The 21,095-nt window shown below is 44.3% G+C and overlaps 1 protein-coding gene across 1 annotated transcript in view; it reads left to right on the top strand.

Annotated features, from left to right (window-relative positions):
- LOC124550003 (sodium-dependent dopamine transporter) overlaps positions 1-21,095 on the top strand; it is a 552,321-nt gene that overhangs the window by 392,115 nt on the left and 139,111 nt on the right. Inside the window, exon 4 of the mRNA XM_047125279.1 lies at positions 15,344-15,498. Within this exon, the coding sequence (XP_046981235.1) occupies positions 15,344-15,498 (155 nt within the window). The remainder of the gene's footprint in view (positions 1-15,343; positions 15,499-21,095) is intronic.

The following is a 21,095-nucleotide window of genomic DNA, read 5'->3' on the forward strand; positions in this document are numbered from 1 at the left end:
TACCAAGAGATGTTCAGTACAGACAAAGACTGAGAGATATTTGTTGAGTCGATAAAGAATTCGATTAGGGGTTGGGAAGTGGATGTGGTAAGCGAGGCAGAGTGCATAGAGTTAATTGATTTGCAGGTACTCGTGGAAACTGGTGATGCAAATATCCAGGCGATCTTTTTTTTCTCCTTCATTGTAATTCATGCCCCTGTCCCATATGTGTGGCAGTGACACAGTTCTCCGCTCTTCAGCTGAGTGGCTTTACAAAAAATATAACAAGGAGAACTCATACATAAAAAGGGCGAAGAAAGTGGGATATAAAAACACAGTGAAGGGAGATAATGGAAGTTAAAATATATAGCAACATGGGGACATTCACTGGAGGACACCAGACGATGCTGTCGGATCAAGGCTTTATACATGTGGAGCATGATGTTGTTGTTGTTGTCTTCAGTCCTGAGACTGGTTTGATGCAGCTCTCCATCTACTCTATCCTGTGCAAGCTTCTTCATCTCGCAGTACTTACTGCAACCTACATCCTTCTGAATATGCTTAGCGTATTCATCTCTTGGTCTCCCTCTACAATTTTTACCCTCCACGCTGCCCTCCAATGCTAAATTTGTAATCCCTTGATGCCTCAGAACATGTCCTACCAACCGGTCCCTTCTTCTAGTCAAGTTGTGCCACAAACTCCTCTTCTCCCCAATTCTGTTCAATACTTCCTCATTAGTTACGTGATCCACCCATCTAATCTTCAGCATTCTTCTGTAACACCACATTTCGAAAGCTTCTATTCTCTTCCTGTCCAAACTATTTATCGTCCATGTTTCACTTCCTTACGTGGCTACACTCCATACAAATACTTTCAGAAACGACTTCCTGACACATAAATCTATACTCGATGTTAACAAATTTTTCTTCTTCAGAAACGCTTTCCTTGCCGTTGCCAGTCTACATTTGATATCCTCTCTACTTCGACCATCATCAGTTATTTTGCTCCCCAAATAGCAAAACTCCTTTACTACTTTAAGTGTCTCATTTCCTAATCTAATTCCCTCAGCATCACCCGACTTAATTCGACTAAATTCCATTATCCTCGTTTTGCTTTTGTTGATGTTCATCTTATATCCTCCTTTCAAGACACTGTCCATTCCGTTCAACTGCTCTTCCAAGTCCTTTACAATGTCATCGGCGAACCTCAACGTTTTTATTTCTTCTTCATGGACTTTGATACCTACTCCGAATTTTTCTTGTTTTTCCTTTACTGCTTGCTCAATATACAGATTGAATAACATCGGGGAGAGGCTACAACCCTGTCTCACTCCGTTCCCAACCGCTGCTTCCCTTTCATGCCCCTCGACTCTAATAACTGCCATCTGGTTTCTGTACAAATTGTAAATAGCCTTTCGCTCCTTGTATTTTACGCCTGCCACCTTTAGAATTTGAAAGAGAGTATCCCAGTCAACATTGTCAAACGCTTTCTCAAAGTCCACAAACGCTAGAAATGTAGGTTTGCCTTTCCTTAATCTATTTTTGATGGAGGGATACACTGTCCATGTTCTGTGGGTCAGTAGATTTAACCTGTCATGTCTATTAGATAGTTGCTGGGTGAGGTTTCTCCATTTTAGTTTGAGTTGTAAAGACGACGTCGATTTTGAGCCGATGAGGGCACAAGTGACATGTGGGGGAATGCTGATGTACTGATAATGGTTTCAACGTCTTCTGCTAACAGATAGCGTAGTGGTATAGATACCAGAGCGCCATCTGCATATACCCTTTAATAGGGAATGCTCACAGCCAGAAGGCTGAGTGTTGTCAGTTCACGACACGTGCTAGTCCACGTAAGAAGGACCGTTGCACGCACGCTGCTGAGGCGGCTGCAGGAGTTGACCAATCGCCTTCTGGTGGCGTTTGCCCCGCTGGGGGCCCTATCGCTCACTCTGTTTATGACGACCCACCTGATGAAGGCGGCCATTTGAGTACGACGACCTGGGCTATGGAGGCAGGTCTACCAAGTATGATGCATCACGCTATGACAGCAGGACATTCGGTGGTGACAACCCAGGCTTTGGATTTGGCACATCCTGTTATGGCAACAACGAAGACTGACGGAGGGCCTGGGCTCCGGCTGCGGTCGACCAGCTCACGCCCACCCACACCACGATTGAAGTCGGGCACCAGTTACAGCTCAGCAGACTAAGATCATACGACCACCGAAGGAGACAGGAAGATGAGGTATCAAAAGGCCAGAGACTTAGCCGCCCAGTGCAGCTTGGAAACAACTTATTACGATAAAGAGGAATCTTCTGAAGGACATAGCAGACACAGCCTGAGACCGATGACTGAGCCAAACACTACGCAGTCAAACGATGGCAATGATGACGACCAGGGTTTTCGAATTTTCAACCCTGGAAAGTTGTGACTGAAGAGAAAAAAAGTTCTCAAGATCTCAATCAAGTCGCCAGAAGGAAACAACCACTGCCGACCTCGAACAAATTCGACCCGTTTCCTGTCGAGGGCGACCAAATGGACTTGACGACACACCTAACCACCGCTGCCTCAAGCACGATTCCACGTAGAAAATTACAAGCAACAAAAACACTGACTATGAAAATTCTGCCCATCACAATCCGGTATACAGGGGATATCAGACCCGAAACACGGAGTTGAAGAAATATGTCACTGAGTCCATCAGAACTGTCTATAAGGGTGACACAATTAAATATCATTTCGAGTCCTTGACCGACCAACGACTAGTATTGCGATTCTTCCAACAATCCAAGATTCCTTTCTTCACACACCAGTTGCCTGTGGACGAGGCTCTCGAGGTGGTCATAAAATACTTATCTGCTCAAATCACAGCCAAAGAAGTTGAAGCAGAACTCTGCACCAGGGGCTTCTCCCAAGCTGCCATTCATCAATTTAAGTCCAGAGACGACAAAACCTACAACCTTGTAGCACAGCCTGTCTACGGCGTCTCCCTGCCTGCAGGTCCAACTAACGACTCCATCTATGACATACCGGTATATCACATAATGGATACGGTATAAGAATTAAAGTTGAAACCTACTGTGAAAAGCAGGGTCCCCCACCGAGTAAACGCTGTTTGAGATTCTTCCACACTGCCAACTGCTGTACCTTACCCCACAGATGTGCCAGGTGTGAGGGCACATTCCAGTCAAAGAGCTGTGAACAACTACCCACTCAAGAAGCAAAGAGCGCAGATTATGAAGGTGATCGTCCAGCTGCATAACATGGCTGCACCACGTTTCAGCGAGCCATAGGGTCTACACAGCACAGGGATAAGCGATCAGGGCATGAGAACAGGGAGGCAAAAAACTTGCGGCACAACAGATATCTCAAATCTAAAGGATTTTCCAACAATGCCAACTCGCCATGCTCGGGCCATGACGTCAACTAAATAAAACGTCTCACCGAGGGGATGGTCAAACCCGACCACTTCAAATAACGGACAACCAGCATTCGACTTCTCAGAACTTCACGGAATATTTAGTAGCTTCAAGGACTTCATCACGTCACTGCAAACTGGGAACACCTTCACCAACATCAAAGATACTTTCGCAAATTTCATCTACAACCTCAAGAACATGACCGGATACAGGACAGACTGAACGCACGGTCGTAGGGGAAGCACAGCAATCTTTCTCGAGAAATCCGTCACTCATGCACCAGTCACCCTCCCGCCGCTATCTACTTTGGAAGCCACAGCGGTCACCGTATCGACTTCCTACCGGATCTTCACATTGGTTGCTATATACCTTAACCCCCAGCGGACGTTTGAAGAGGATGATTTTCAAGCACTCCTCAACCATTATCCGAAGGTGCCATTGTGTTGTGATCTTAAGCTGGCTGCTGTGGCCGAGCGGATCTAGGCGCTTCAATACGGAACCGCGCTGCTTCTACTGCCGCAGGCTCGAATCCTGCCTCGGGCGTGGATGTGTGTGATGTCCTTAGTTTAGTTAGGTTTAAATAGTTCTAAGTCTAGGGGACTGATGACCTCAGATGTTAAGTCCCATAGTGCTTAGAACCATTTGAACCATTTGTTGTGATGTTAACGTCAAACACTATACTTGGAACTCATCTTCACAATTAGAGGAACATCTGGAAGCGGTAACATTTGACCCAGACAACCCACATTCCACAATCCAGATGTTTTCGATCTTGCAGTGTTAAAGAACTTGAGGCTAAATCTCCTTTTACAAACATGAAACGATTTGACGTCTGACCACCATCCTGTGGTTGGTGTGATATCAGAGGCTCGCTTCCATCTGCCTACCCCATCATCAACTCTAATCTACTGGAAACGATTTGAGCGATGGCTTAATAATAATATTAATCATACTGAAGATGTCTCTACAACCCAACAGATAGCTGATCCCACCTCTACTCTCTCAATAAAAATACAACACTCTTCCCAGCTGGTGTCTGTCACAGTGGAACGACATACAACATAACGCAGCAGCAGTTCATCACTGTGGCGAGAGCTGAAAGCACTCAAGAACAGAGTGAAGAGACGATGACAACGGCTTCGAAATCCGGCTGACCGGAGAGAGGTAGAGAGACTCACGCAAGAAGTGCACAGACGGCAGTGGAATTACGGGAAGATAAGATGGTTACCCTTGAGCTTCAGTCATGCGATTACTGATGCTTGGTCCACTATCTTCGAAATCTTAAATCACCTTCGAGGGCTCTTCAAGGTCCAACAGTCTCGTCTTTGACCTACTGGGGAAAGAAGAAATCTTTGCTTCCACCTTTGAAGCTCAAAACACACTAGACGACTTGAAAACAATGTGGACGCTGAACAGATTAGTCAGAGAGTTCAATAAATTCTGGAAGCGGACCAGCATGTGGATCCGGACCTCACAATGCGTGCAGAACTCTGGAAGGTCAGCAGACACTTGGGATCTCATTCTGCCCCTGTGCCAGACGTAAGTACAAACGCTCAATTTAAGCACATCCCACAGAAGCCTCTTGTACTCATCACAGTGATCTATAATGGTTGTATGAGGATTGGCTACTACCCAGAATCCCTGGAAGATCCCCTATGTCATTCCACTCCCAAGCCAGGGAAAGGCCCAAGCCATCCCGCCAGTTACCAGCTGGTTAGCCTCTCATCGACGTTATCAAAAATGTTAGGACTCATCTTGATCCACTTACTACCTATCATCATGGACCACGATGTTATCAGAATGGATCAGCTTGCTTTTCAACCTTCTCTGTCGGCGGAACTCCAGTGCTTATGAGTCATGGAATACATCACATACAACCTCAACATCTCCAGCTATATGGCTGTCGTGTTTCTGGGCGTTGAGAAGGCTTTTTACTGTGTCTGGAGGCATAACCTGCTCCTAAAACTTAATTATCTGCAACATTTCCCAGGCTACTGCATACGATTAATCAGCAGCTTTTTACAGAATTGGCTGATTATTGTTAAACTTAAGACACAGCAGTCGAATTACAAACCTTCAGGAAGACCTTCCTCAAGGATTGGTCTTGTCATCAACTCTCTTCCTTGTGTACGTTAATGACTCACATGTGCTATCTCAAGTCATCTTAGCCGAGTTTTCAGATGACACTGCTCTGGTAACTAGCGGTAGACAGATAACCGCGGCAATCGGTCGACTGCAACGACAACTAGTGCTAACAGAAAAATGGGCCACAACCAACCACATTTGTCTCAAGACTGAAAAGATCACAGCAATCATTTTTACTCGCCAAAGGCCGAACCTGTGAGATGGACTCGTACTCTGGAACCAAGAACTCACATGGCCCATCAGAGTAAAGGACTTAGGGGTTACCCTTGATCATAATTTACTCTTTAAACTACACACCCAGTTCAACTTCTTCATGTGTTGCACCAGCTATATCCTATTGTAGCCAGTGGCCAAATGAATGTCTGCACAAAACGCAAGCTTTACAATGCAATGATCCTACCTGCGCTGTTATTTGGCTGTTCAACATGCGGTATTACCAGTCCCGCAAATCTGAGGCTCCTCCGGATAACTCAAAATCGGTGTTTACGATTTGTCTTTTGTGCTCCGTGATGAGTCCAGATCCACGACTTCCAACTTCAACTAGCGATGATCAGAGGACAAATCGAGAAGTCGATGCGGAAACTCTATACAAAAATCGATGCGTTACACCCTACAGCTCACCACCTCGACTACACTGCCTCGGTAGTTCCTGCATTGTGCCATCATATAAAGGTGCCTCGTGCCATTGTGGAGGAACTCCAATAACTACCAAACTGTTGTAAAAACGATCTTTGCAGGGCTCAAGGACCCTGAGCCCAAGTCCCTGCTTAAGCTTAAATAAAGTTTACCTAGACCCCCTAATCCTGTTCACCCTAGAAGTCCAGCCTCAAGGAAGGTAGCACTTTGGAAACACTAAACAGACATTAAAATAAAGGCTCAATAGGTTGCAAATGTGCAGAGCAAGCAGGCACCCAGGCCACAGAGATGCACTATGGTTGCTATAACAAGCTGAGCGAATTTGAACAAGTTAAATTGTGGCCCTCAGAGAGGCGGGATGATTCCTTTGGAGAATTACCACACAAGTTGGACGTGCTGCTCAGTTGTGCAACGACGGTGGTATCAGTGGTCATGTGAACATTTCCACACGTGTAGAAGAAGTTATGGATATCCATGTAGCGCAGACGTCCGCCAGGGTCGTCGTAATATAAGGGCAGATCGTACAGCTACCACAACACAGATAAGACGGCTTGTGACCCCAGACTTGTCAACACGAACGGTTACGAACCGGTTATTAGCAGTGGGACTATGGGCACACACAGCTCTCGTCCGTCTACTGCTTACACCACAGCATCGACGTACACGGCTCGATTGGTGACATCATAGGATCACTTGAAAGTCGGAATGGTGTACCTTTGTCCGCAGCAATGAAAGCATATGCGGCCTGCACGCAAGTGATGGTTGTTTGTGCATATGACGTAGACCTGCTGAGCGCTGTCTCGTAGAGTGAATTCATCCGAGATGGCCTGGTCCCACCCCAGGCCTCATGGTCTGGAGTGCGATAGCCTACAACTCTCGTTTACCTTTGGTGTTTCTGGAGGGGACGCCAACCAGTACTCGGTACATGCAGAATGGTGTCAGATCCATTCTTTTGCCTTTCTTGTAACAAGAACATGATGTTCGCTCCAACAGGAAAATACTTGCCCACACACTGCCCGTGATACTCAACATGATTTGCAAGACGTGCAGGAACTTCCCTGGCCAGCTACAGCTCGATATCCAGACTTGTCCCAAATAGAGCATGTGTGGGTTGTGATGGGACGAGAAGTGACTCGTGTGACTCGTCAACCAGCAACTCTTGCAGAACTACGAGGGGCGTTTGAAAAGTCCGTGCAAAGTCCGAGAGATGGCACCACTGGCGCGTATCGAGGTCATTTTTAGTTAGTAGCATCTTTGGAAAGAACGCACACCAAGTTTCAGTCATATTGGTCTATTTTTTGTGTTTGGCATACGTGTGAATCAAGGAAGTCGAGTGACTGTCAAAAATGGATGAAAAAGAATTTCGTGTGGTGATTAAACATTACTTTATGAAAGGCAAAACTCCTCAGGGGACTAAATAGAAGCTTCGTAAACATTACAATGACTCTGTGCCTTCGATTAGAGCAGTTTATAAGTGGTTTCAAAATTTTTGGAGTGTCCAAATGGGCACAAGTGATGCTGAACGTTCTGGGCGCCCTGTGCAGATTACAACTCCAGAAATCATTGATAAAATCCATGATATGGTGATGGATGACAGAAGAGTTAAGGTGCGTGAGATTGAAAGTGCTGTGGGCATCTCGAATGAATGGGTACATAATATTTTGCATAAACATTTGGACATGAGAAGGCTGTCTACAAGATGGGTTCTGCGATTGTTCACGCTTGACCAAAAACGGAATCGTGTGAAGTATTGCAAGGATGGTTTGCAGCTGTTCAGGACGAATCCGCAGGACTTTAATCGTCGTTTCGTCACTGTGAATGAAACATGGATACATTACTATACTCCTGAGGCGAAAGAACAATCTAAACAATGGGTTACCAAGGGACAATCTGCACCAAAAAAGGCGAAGACCATTTTTTCGGCCGGAAAGGTTATGGCGACTGTCTTTTGGGATTCGCAGGGGATAATCCTCATCGACTATCTGGAAAAGAGTAAAACTATTACAGGTGCATATTATTCATCGTTATTGGACCGTCTGAAAACCGAGATGCAAGAAAAACGCCGGCGATTGGACTGCAAAAAAGTCCTTTTCCATCCCGACAATGCAGCAGCACACACCTCAGCAGTTTTGGTCGCAAAATTAATGGAAATAGGATTCCAACTCGTTTCACATCCCCCCTATTCTCCAGACTTGGCTCCCTCGGACTACTATTTGTTTCCCAATTTGAAGAAATGACTGGCGGGACAAAGATTTGATTGCAGCAACTAATAGCTGTTTTACAGACATGGACAATTCCTATCATTCGGAAGGGATCAACAAATTACAACAGCGTTGGACCAAGTGTATAAGTCTAAAAGGAGACTATGTCGAAAAATAGAAAAGGTTTACCCCAAACACGTAAGTTGTTTTTATTTTTGCACGGACTTTTCAAACGCCCCGCGTACGTGAACAGGTCGAGCAGCGTGTGGCATAATGTATCCCAGGACAATATTCGCCATCTGTATGACCGACTGGATGCTGGAATCAGCGCTGGCACTGCTGCCCACATATTAATATGAGTGTTTCCGCATAGGTCGATACCTGATACCTTAGAACCGATTGTGCTATTGATCTGTAAATGTAGTCATTTCATGTACTCCACATGCACTGTTGCAGCAATAAACCTTGATTGAATTGGAAACTTCTAAAAGGGTGTATTAGTTTTTTCCGACAGTATGTTTTAGCTTACTAATACACTGCTGGCCACCGAAAATGCAACACCAAGAAAGACAAGAGGTAGCACAACAAAATTTATTTTGTAGATAACATGTTGACCAAGTATCAAATGATTACGTTTATAGACGTCTGTCACATGTGGTTCCTGCCAGAATCAGTAGCCAGAGTAGCCGCCATTGTTGGAGATCACCGCTGCCACACGTCTCGGCATTGAGTCAAAGAGACGCTGGATGTGTTCGTGGGGTACAGCAGCCCAAGCAGCTTCCACACGTTGTCAAAGATCATCTGGTGTGGCAGCTGGGGATGTAATCTGGGTCACTCGTTGAGCAACCATGGACCACATGTTTTCTATCGGCGAAAGATCCGGAGAGCGAGCCGGCCAGGGAAGCACTTCAATCTGGTTATCGACGAAGAACCTTTGGACAATGCGTGCCACGTGTGGTCGCGCATTATCCTGTTGAAATATGGCTGTGGCCGAGCCCTGAAGGTAAGGAAGGACAACTGGCTCCAGCACCTCGGATATGTAGCGCCGGCTATTTAAAGTACCGGCAATGCGTACTAGAGGCGTGCGAGAGTAGTATCCAATACCGCCCCATACCATAATACCCGGTGCAAGACCAGTGTGGCGGTGCATAATGCAGCTGTCCAGCATCCTCTCTCCACGGTGTCTCACACTCGAATCCGACCATCGTGGTGCTGCAGACAGAAGCGTGCCTCGTCAGTAAAGACAACGTCATTCCATTCTGCCGTCCACATCCGTCTGTCATCACACCATTGGCGACGGAGACGTCTGTGGTTCTGCGTCAATGGTAGACGAAGCAATGGACGTCTTGCGGACAGACCACTCTGCTGTAAACGGCGTCGAATGGTACGCGCAGACACTGGATGATGCGTTACAGACGCAATGCGCTGTGCTATGGTTCGGGATGTCACTGAGCGATCCGTCACTGCCATGCGCACAATTTGCCTATCAGCACGTGCAGTGGTGCACCGAGCTGAATGCGATCGACCACGTCGGTCCGTCGTACCCTCCTGCATCCAACGGTCACATATCCGCATTACAGTTGTTTGATTTCGTCCAACACGACTAGCGATTTCTCTGTATGATAATCCACAATCTCGGTAAGTCACTATCCTTCCTCTGTCGAACTCGGATACTTGATAAAACGATGTTCGCTGTTGTCTACGAGGCATAACTGATCGTCTTGTGAAACAACCACAAGGTAAACACACGTGCCGAACGTACACTCGTCGAAATCGCCAAGCCTTAAATGGCGCTATGAGGTGGCGCCACAGGCGCGCGTGATGTGCGTCTGCACTGAAATTCTAATCAGTTGCACATCTCATCGCTGCAAACCCATGGTGTAAATTTCACTTGATTCGGATGCTTCCTTCAGGATGTTGCATTTACGGTGGCCAGCAGTGTAAATTAGATAGGATAGTCGTAAATTGTTAGACATGTTCCAGGTACGCATTTTGCCATATAACATCTAAGTATATTTTCAAGAGATTTATCAAATTTCTTCTATTGACGGACAGTTTCGATTTTGGGATTTCCATAACATTTTCCCCAGAATCAAACATGCCTGTAGTTATTTGTGCTACCCATCTTTGCCTACTCTGGATGCCTCCTGTTATTCCAACCTGACACGGCAACACCACTCTCAAACAGTGCTATAGAAAGTCTGTACACATGTTTTGAAACAACATCTTACATAGACATTTGTAGCCTCACAGTAGCCTTGAATACAGAATGAGATGTAAAACTTTGAACATAGCTGCTAAGGTTCAGCGACCGTGTCAGAATTATATTAGAACAAATAAGCCCTCGGTCACAAATATTAAGTCAGAATTGACCAGGTCATAGCTGACGTTTTCTTACGTTACAAAATGTATCTCTGTTTAAAGCAGAGAAATATGTAACTTCATCCTATTATTATTAGTGCTTACGTTATGCGTGAATCAGCTTCATCACAATTTCATGTGTCTATTTTTGGATGTACAGTAGCCTAGTTGTTTCTGCGGTTACTAGATGGCGCTCGTAGCAACACCATGTTTACTTGCCCACACTTTCTAACGTGGGCACCTCAGTCTTGTTGCAACCCTTGTTCACTCAAGTACGAGCAGCCCTTAGCGGCTCGCCATCTTATTTACAATTATTCATGACGTCGCCTTTCCGTCTTAGATTTTTTTTTTAAATGTGACTTGTAAGTACTGCATCTCTTTCCAGTCAGTACAAACTGTAATTTTATTAATGTATTATATACCTAATATGTTCTAGAACAGTTAATTTAATTCTGAAGACGACGCTCGTAGTAGCGTCGAAACCTGGTTAATTTTGACTTAATATTTGTGACCGAGGGCTTATTTGTTCTAATATTACAGAATGAGATGGTTCATTGGTCTTTTTGTGATCACTTTGAGCGCATTTCTTTAGATGTGTCCTTTTCCACTTTTCTGTGAGTGTGCTACCATTGCGTTTCTAATGAACTTACAGTGGACTCCTGTCTTCCTTCCCTCGCGTTCACTAAAAAGCTCCGAGCATTAAGACACCAGAAATAGTTATCACGCAGTATTAATACCACTGAGGTGACGTCCTGAGAACCTCCTCTCGGGGACGGCCGTGCGGGCGGATGGCAGGACCGAGAGAGAGTGCGCGAGGAGAAAGAAGAAGTTTATCCGCGAGTTCCGGCCAGATGAATCCGCGTCCCGCAGGACCGCTAAGGCGCTTTAGCTGCTCGGGCCAATTACGCGCGTGCCGGAACGGGAAGCGGGGCCGCGGCGCCGGCCATTACGGGCCGGAAACGGCCTCGCGGATCGCTGCAGACGCTGAATTATGGAGGGCAGAGGGCGACGCGACAGAAAGCAGGTTGCCGGGGCCACCCACCGAGAACGCAACCGCTCTCGGCAATAATGCACCGGCAGCGCGCTTCGTGAGATACTCTCGATACCTTCCCTCAACGTCGACGGTGTGGAAAATACGCCGGTACCAGACGACATCTCTCAAGTTCTGTACCGAATATGCGTACCACTAGCGAGCGATGATTCTTCTAAGACCTCACGAAACAAGTGCTGGAGTTGGGCCCAATAGATGAAGGTTCAGAATCAGAGGTTCAGTGTCATTATGGGAAACGAGGAGGAAACGGAAGAGGCGGTAATTTAATCAAAGACAACGGACCGACGTCGACAGAGTGTGTCCTAACACACAGATGAGCCAAAACGTTATGACCACCGCCCACCGCGTAGCATGTCATTTCTGGAAACTCAGAATCTACTCTGTAGGAATCAACATGGACTCGGGAAACAGCGATCGTGATTTATTTGTTCATGAGACCCAGAAAATATTAGATACAGGCTCCCAGGTAGATGCCATTTTCCTTGTCTTCCGGAAGGCGTTCTATCAGTTCCGCATTGTCGCCTGGTAAACAAAGTAAGAGCCTACGGAATATCAGACCAGCTGTGTGGCTGGATTGAAGAGTTTCTAGCAAACAGAACACAGCATGTTGTTCTCAATGGAGGGGCGTCTACGGACATTAGAGTAACCTCTGGCGTGCCACAGGGGAGTGTTATGGGACCATTGCTTTTCAAAATATGTATAAATGACCTAGTGGATAGTGTCGGAAGTTCCATGCGCATATTCGCGGATGATGCTGTAGTATACAGAGAAGTTGCAGCATTAGAAAATTGCAGCGAAATGCAGGAAGATCTGCAGCGGATAGGCACTTGGTGCAGGGAGTGGCAACTGACCCTTAACATAGACAAATGTAATGTATTGCGAATACATAGAAAGAAGGATCCTTTATTGTATGATTATATGATAGCGGAACAAACACTGGTAGCAGTTACTTCTGTAAAACATCTGGGAGTATGCGTACGGAACGATTTGAAGTGGAATGATCATATAAAATTAATTGTTGGTAAGGTGGGTGCCAGGTGAGATTCATTGGGAGAGTGCTTAGAAAATGTAGTCCATCAACAAAGGAGGTGGCTTACAAAACACTCGTTCGACCTATACTTGAGTATTGCTCATCAGTGTAGGATCCGTACCAGGTCGGGTTGACAGAGGAGATAGAGAAGATCCAAAGAAGAGCGGCGCGTTTCGTCACAGAGTTATTTGGTAAGTGTGATAGCGCTACGGAGATGTTTATCAAACGCAAGTGGCAGACTCTGCAAGAGAGGCGCTCTGCATCGCAGTGTCCAGGTTTCGAGAGGGTACGTTTCTGGATGAGGTATCGAATGTATTGCTTCCCCCTACTTATACCTCCCGAAGAGATCACGAATGTAAAATTAGAGAGATTCGAGCGGGTACGGAGGCTTTCCGGCAGTCATTCTTCCCGCGAACCATACGTGACTGGAACAGGAAATGAAGGTAATGACAGTGGCACGTAAAGTGCCCTCCGCCACACACCGTTGGGTGGCTTGCGGAGTATAAATGTAGATGTAGACTGAATGCAACCTGGTAGCGTTGTGGGCCGGCTAAGTGGAAAGGAAAGTGTATAAGATGAATGGGGAACCATTCTAGCTACGATATGGGCCGCAACTGGGGAAATCCATTGACATAAGTGACTTTGACGAAGGACAGGTTGTTATGGTCTGGCGTACTGGAACAAGCATCTCGTAAATGGCGAAGCTGGTCAGCTGTTCCCGTGATACTGTCATAAGCACCCATGGACTGTGACTGAAAGGCCGTGAAACCACGAGGTGGTACCACAGTTTGCCGGCTGGTGTGGCCGTGCGGTTCTAGGCGCTTCAGTCTGGACCCGCATGACCGCTGCGGTCGCAGGTTCGAATCCTGCCTCGGGCATGGATGTGTGTGATGTCCTTAGGTTAGTTAGGTTTAAGTAGTTCTAAGTTCTAGGGGACTGATGACCACAGATGTTAAGTCCCATAGTGCTCAGAGCCATTTGCACCATTTTTTTTGGTACCACAGTTTTAGACGTCCACGTAGTATCACAGAAGGTGGAGGGCGGAGGATTGCCCACTCTGTAAAGAAGGATAAGCGGCCATCTGTGAGAAATCTGACAAAGTAGTGCAATTCTGGTGCAGGCACGTTTCAGAGCACACTGTTCAATGCACGTTGTTGAACATTGGCTCCACAGCAGAAGACCCTTACGTGTTCCCATGTTGACCCAACGACATCATCAAATACGAGTGCATTGGGCACGGGATCATCGAGATTAGACAGTGAATCAATGGAAACCTGTTGCCTTGTCGGATGAATGACGTTTCTTGTTAAATCAAGTCAGTGGTCTTGCCCTTGCAGGCGAGTGGCTGCTCGAAACACGCACCTTATCACAGACGCAGGATGGTGGGACAGTGTATGTTATGGTGTATGGTGGACATTCACTGGACTCCCATGGTACTGAAGGCACCACTACAGCTGTGGACTTCACGACCGTTAATGTATATCATCTGTAACCCTTGATGTTTGATGTCTTCCTCAATCTTCCCCAACGGCGACGGTATCCCCCGTGTCACAAGATCAAACGGTTCAAATGAAGGACTATAGGACTTAACATCTAAGGTCATCGGTCCCCTAGACTTATTACTACTTAATCCTAACTAACCTAAGGACATTACACACATCCATGCCCGAGGGAGGATTCGAACCTGCGACCATAGCAGCCTCGTGGTTCCGGACTGAAGCGCCTAGAGCCACTCGGCCACAGCGGCCGGCCACAAGGTCAAAATCATGTTGGAGTGATCTAAGAAGCATGATAGTGAAATCACGTTTATATTTTGACCACCAAATCGCCATGATCTGCACCCAAAAGAGCACATTTGGCACTCTTTCTGGCTCCAGCTCTGCGCCATCGAAGCACCAACCCATAATTCACAGGAATTGTGTGACTGGTGCTTAGATATGTAGTACTACATACGTCTGGAAAACTATCAAGAAATTCTGGAATCCAGGCGGCGCATAATAGTAGCTATTTTACGTTCCAAGCGTGAACCAACAAGCTGTCATCAGAAAAGCTCCAGCAAGCATGAGCGAAGACTGCCAGCGTATCCGTTCACACTATATGTATACCAGTAGTGGGGTCTGCATAACCCCTAGGCAAACATGGGCTGCATAGCCCCTACGCAAACACTTACTCGCTTTCATTGGTAAATGTGAACATTATTCGTAGGGTAGTCTTACACTCCCAGTAGGAAGGAAGGAGGTTTAGAGTTTAACACCCTGTTATCAGCACAATCATTAGACACAGAGTAGACGCTCGAGACTACTAAACGATGGGGAAGGAAATAGGCCGTGCCATTTGCAAAGGAAAATCACGGAAAACTTAAGCCTGGATGGCTTGACAGGTATCTGAACTGTCGTCCTCTCGAATGCGAGTCCATTGTGCTAACCACCGCACCATCTCTCTCGCGTACACTCCCAGGGCTGAAACTAACTTCAGCAGTGAGACAGTTTTTTTCTGCAGGTGCTTCGCTGTGTGTCCCCAGGTATAGGATACGCAGTGGTGCTGATCGCCTTCTACGTGGACTTCTACTACAACGTCATCATCGCTTGGGCCCTACGCTACTTCTTCGCCTCCTTCACCAGCCTGCTGCCTTGGACCACTTGTGACAATGCCTGGAACACTCCCTACTGCCGACCAGTGAGTACTAGTAAACCACCAGTTCTTTAAAGAATCTAATTTACACGTATAAAACAGCTTCAGATTTCTGATTACTTTACAAACGAGTTAACGTATTAAACATTTGACGTTGAGCATGTAAAAGAGAAAAAGTTTAGTCAAGATTTGAAATTATGTTTAAAATTTGTTCGAAGACGCTAAGTACTCTAATTATCAAGCACTTGATGCCTATACACTGGCTAAGTTCCAATCCGTTTTAAGGAAAACTAGTTTTTCACGCATCTCTTTGTTTATGATGTCATATCTTCTGACCTATCTGTCGTACAATGATATAATTTTGCAGTTAGATTCAGTAATATATGTGTACACTGTCTGTAAAATGTGTTACGAATAGAGCTAGCAGTAAAATAATAATAAATCAAAACGTCGTCCACAAAGCTGACGTTTGACTGCATAAACAGCGAAATTGTATTAACTGATAAACTTCTCTCCTTTCGTCGTTTTGTGGAAAGTGTCAAAGAGAAGACGTTTCGTAATGGTTTGAAATTAGGTGTTTAGGTGTTGGTATATTGGAAGGGAAGTCGCCAAATGCTGTCATTCTAAAATGTTTTATGAATAGAGTCCGAATATTTGCGTATTGTGAGATATGCTGTCTCAAAACGTATACACAGTTTCTAACTGTAATACTTGTCTTACTGTATTAAACCCGTAACACAAAATCATATCGCTTAATGAGTAGATTATTACAGCATTTTAAATTTTTAAATTTGGTCAATAGTTAGCCGAAATATTAAAAATCAAACTTTTTTTGCCCCTTGAAGCCATTAGTCAGACAGCCTGCAACTACGAGCAGTTACCGTGCCGCGTGTTGGTCACATTGTAATATGGATATACCCTTAAAGCTCAGTTTTTTATAGTAACAATCATCGTACGCAGAACTGGCTAGCTGTTCTTGTCGGTGCTGTTACATAAACCGGGTTGCTACATGCAACAGCGGTGTCGATACTCGAGTGGTGACATCAAAGTTGCACTGGAAAAACCACGACTCCGGTGGTAACTCGTTTCATATTTGTGACACCATTGGCCATCCCCAGTACAGGTTAACGTCGTCCGACTGACAAGAGGCTGCATTTCGGAATATCGTCAGCTTAATTCTGACATTTTATTACCTCAAATAGATCACCTTCTTCCCTTGCCTCAACTGCTTTTCTGTGTCAATTTTTTTCCAAGTAATACATTTCTTAATATAAGATGTTGTGTCTTATAGGCAAAAAAGTATTGTTTTCCTTTTTTATTAGTTTCTATGAGGTTTCTTCGCTCAAAATATATTCATTGGATTTCCTTTCTGCCCCGTTGGTCCCTGTTAGCGTCCTCCAAAGCCACATTTTCGTCGGTACTAAACGCTTTCTGTTTTCCTTCGACATCGTGTAGCTTTTACAGCGATGTTGGAGCACACTCAAGATGATTTCATTTTGAGGTTGTTTTTTTTTTGCCATTCTTCCGCACTTAACGTTTTGTGAACAGAATGAGATTTTCACTCTGCAGCGAAGTGTGCGTTGATATGAAACTTCCTGGCAGATTAAAACTGTGTGTCGGATCGAGACTCGAACACAGGACCTTTGCCTTTCGCGAGCAAGTTCTGTACCATCTGAGCTACCCAAGCACGAGTCTCGGTCCGGCACTCAGTTTTAATCCACCAGGAAGTTTCTTAACGTTTGGTTCTCGAATAATTCTCTCATTTCCTTGAAAGCACGCTCTGCTGTCATAATTCTTTTTCTGAGTTCCATGTAGCGTCTTCTTCCTTCTGTAATTAAGACGTGTTAAAAGCAAAATTTATTACTTGCTATTATTCTGTTACTTCCGCTTTTGATGTAAATGTTCTTCTCATCCTTACTTTTTCAGCTTTGTTACTAATTTAGATAGTCTGTTATGTGTACGTTTTTCACCCTCAATTGTTAGGGTAACATTATCCACAAATCTTATGTGATGAATGGGAATCTGTTCACGCTATCCCTTTTTTTAAAGATTTTTATAGCTTTTCCGGTGACAATGAACAACCTTGTCTTACCTCTCCTTTAATTTTGGCACTATGCTCTCCAAGTTTTTAATCTGTGTTCTCATGCTGCGGTATTTGCATATGTTTATGCAATGACTTTCACCTTTCCCATCTAGGTGTGTAACTCTCGATATCATGAAGAGTCTCTTCCACTTAGCGCTGTGAACAGCCTTTTCTAGATCAATGAAGGCTACACAAATCCTCTTCTCCTTCATCGTCCCGTAAAGTACAGGGTCTCCTTCTTTAGGATTTGGAATTTTTTAAAATTTTGTTGTAAAATTTTTGATAGGATGCCCTCAATGGTGCCACAGTCGTCAAGGTAAGCTAAAGTAGGAAAATCGGTGCGATATCTGTCTGTGAATCATGTAAACTTTGTTCTGTGTCTTATCATGTTTTAATGATTTGTGTATCATATTCTCAGAGGCGGAATTAGGGATCAACACAGAATTTCTCTAAACGAGCGTGATAAATCGCATAAAACCAAACTCATAGTGGCCGGCGGACCAGCTCACGTAGTTAATCTGCCGCGCCTCTGCATCGCCCCTGCCTCGCTAGCTAGCAAGCTACGCCTTAAAATACACTGAACGAGTAGGTAATGAAGGTTACGTAAGTATCCTAGTTTAACTCTAACTTGCTAGCAACTTTTGAGTTTCATGATGGCCTATTTCTAGTTATTTTTACAGCCTGTGTAATTAGGCTTCTCATTCTGTAGTTATAGCTGTCTACTGTAGCCCCATTTCATGAAAACTATTGTCTTCCCTTCCATAAAATAATTCGGAGGGGCCCGCATTCATAACAGCACTTTATAATTTTGAAAAGTTGTTCTATAATTTTTCCTCCATAATTCTGCCAGAGGTCAGCTGGAAGCTCCTCTGAACGTGGAGGTTTCCTTGGTCTTCAGTACTGCTTTAAATTTATCTTCTATTTATATGTATTATTATACCATCGTGATGTCTTTCTTTTATAACGTTCTGCAAAATACTTCTTGAATCTGGTTACTGTTTCATCCGCATTCATTGGTAGTCTTCCTAGTTTATGTCTGACAACACATTTACTTGTTTTGAAATGTAACTTTTTAATCTGTGTGTATGATTAGTTGATTACGTATCCGGGTGTCTTTCCATATCCCAACATATACCATTTATCCACTGTTCTCCAGCTTCTCTGCAGTTTTGTGTATTTACCTTTCTTATTAATGTGTTTTTTACCTTCCATGTAGTTTTTCTGAATTTAATCTCTTCCTCATAATGCTTAACGTACTGTCAAGCATCTACAGTTTCCCATTTGTTTTTCCCAGTATATCGTCAGCTGTTCTTCCTAAAAGCCCTTTATTTTATTCCAAGATGTTAAGGTGTTACTGCTATTGTTTAGGATGTAGATACGAGTGCCATAAAACACGTTACAGAATGATTTACTGGGAACAGCTTGTAACTTAAATTTGAAGCAGTCAGTTTTCAACATTAGAATAAGAATAAATTACAGTTCTAAACAAAAAAATCTCGTTACTGTTTTATTTTATTTATTAGAATTTATTAAAATACGAATGAGGTAATTTTTGCCAGGTGGACAAATATTTCATTTGTTGTTATTTGTAATCGTAACCAATATGAGTACGTGAAAATGTGAGCACTTTATGTTCAATGGCCGGCTGGGGTGGCTGAGCGGTTCTAGACGCTGCAGTCTAGAGCCGCGTGACCGCTACGGTCGCAGGTTCGAATCCTGCCTCGGGCATGAATGTGTGTTTTGTCCTTAGGTTACTTAGGTTTAAGTAGTGCTAAGTTCTAGGGGACTGATGACCTCAACAGTTAACTCCCATAGTGCTCAGAGCCATCTGAACCATTTTTTTATGTTCAATGATAAAATCCCAGCAATCATAATAACTAAATGATATAGCATATTCTTGTATTTTTCTGCTACCAGTCTCATTCATTTACTTTATGTCTAATTTAACACGCTGCAACACATTTCGGGCATGTTTTGCTCATCATCAGGCGCTCATGCATACAAATGTTACTTAAAGATAAAATGTCTTAGTTTAAATTAACCTGAAACTGTTTTGATCACTTGTGCTGCTGCTAGAAAGATTACTGGGGTATTCGGGGACAGGGGGAGGGCAGTGGGTAGCCAGAAATCGATGTCCTGTGTAGTCTTCTGCTGGTGTGGAACTATGCTTCGTCGTTGTGACTGTTACCACAGCCTGTGCACCGTAATAATCGTGTGATATAGTGGCGTCCTTTACAGAAATAACGTCCTTTAAAAGAAATTTTAGGTATGTCGGTCGTCCACTTACGACTTTGACGCCCCAAAGCTTCATATACATTGTTGGTACACTGACAGACCTGTTCTTCACTTTTACACTGCTTAGTTTAGCACAGTTTTATAATGCATTCTTACTGCTCAACGTTTCTCCATAGATGTAAGCAGACTGCGTTAAATGCAATACAGTGGCCTTGTGGCACGTGGATACGTGTCGACTATCGTTTGTTTCATAAACATTCGCGATACTGACAGTCTGGTAGTCCCATTACTTGGAAAAATACCTCCGTGATAGAGGCAGGCGACCATTCAGATTTGACACAACTTGGAAATATGGAAAAGTATGGATTGCACAATTCATTATCATACTTTTTTTTAGTCAATAGTATTCTAACTGGTTTGATGCAGAACACCACAATTTCCTCTCCTCTCCTAAGGAATTCAGCGTGGAGCGTTTCAAAATTTCACCATCAGACAGACGCTGTTGAATAAAGTGTACAGAGAAATTAATGATGACAAATATATATATATATATATATATATATATATATATATATATATATACTAACGTAAGCGATGTAATATATTAAAAGATATCTTTGTATAAAAAGAAAAAATTTTTGAAACTTTCTGACAAATTAAAACTCTGTGCCGGACTGAGACTCGAACTCGGGACCTTTACCTTTCGTGGGCAAGTATTCTACCATCTGAGTCAGTACCTCGTCTCCTACTTTCCAAACTTTACATAAGCTCTCCTGCGAACCTTGCAGAACTAGCACTCTTGTAAGAAAGGAGTAGCTCAGATGGTAGAGCACTTTCCTGCAAAAGGCAAAGGTCCCGAGCTCGAGTCTCGGTCCGGTACACAGTTTTAATTTGCCAGGAAGTTTCATGTCAGCGCACACTCCGCTGCAGGGTGAAAACCTCATTCTGGAAACATCCCCCCCGGCTGTGGCTAAGACATGTCTCCGCAATATCCTTTCTTTCAGGAGTGCTAGTTCTGCAAGGTTCGCAGAAGAGCTTCTGTAAAGTTAGGAAAGTAGGAGACGAGGCACTGGCAGAAGTAAAGCTATGAGGACAGGGTGTGAGTCGTGCTTGAGTAGCTCACATGGTAGAGCACATGCCCGCGAAAGGCAAAGGTCCCGAGTCCGAGTCTTGGTCCACTAAACAGTTTTAATTTGCTACGAAGTTTCATATCAGCGCACACTCAGCTGCAGAGTGAAAATCTCAATCAAGAAAAACTTTTGTTGACAATCGATATTTTTTTATACATATAGCAGCGAACTACATGCCATAACATATCATCGTG

Source organism: Schistocerca americana, chromosome 1 (assembly GCF_021461395.2).
Source record: "Schistocerca americana isolate TAMUIC-IGC-003095 chromosome 1, iqSchAmer2.1, whole genome shotgun sequence".
Classification (NCBI taxonomy): Eukaryota; Metazoa; Arthropoda; class Insecta; order Orthoptera; family Acrididae; genus Schistocerca; species Schistocerca americana.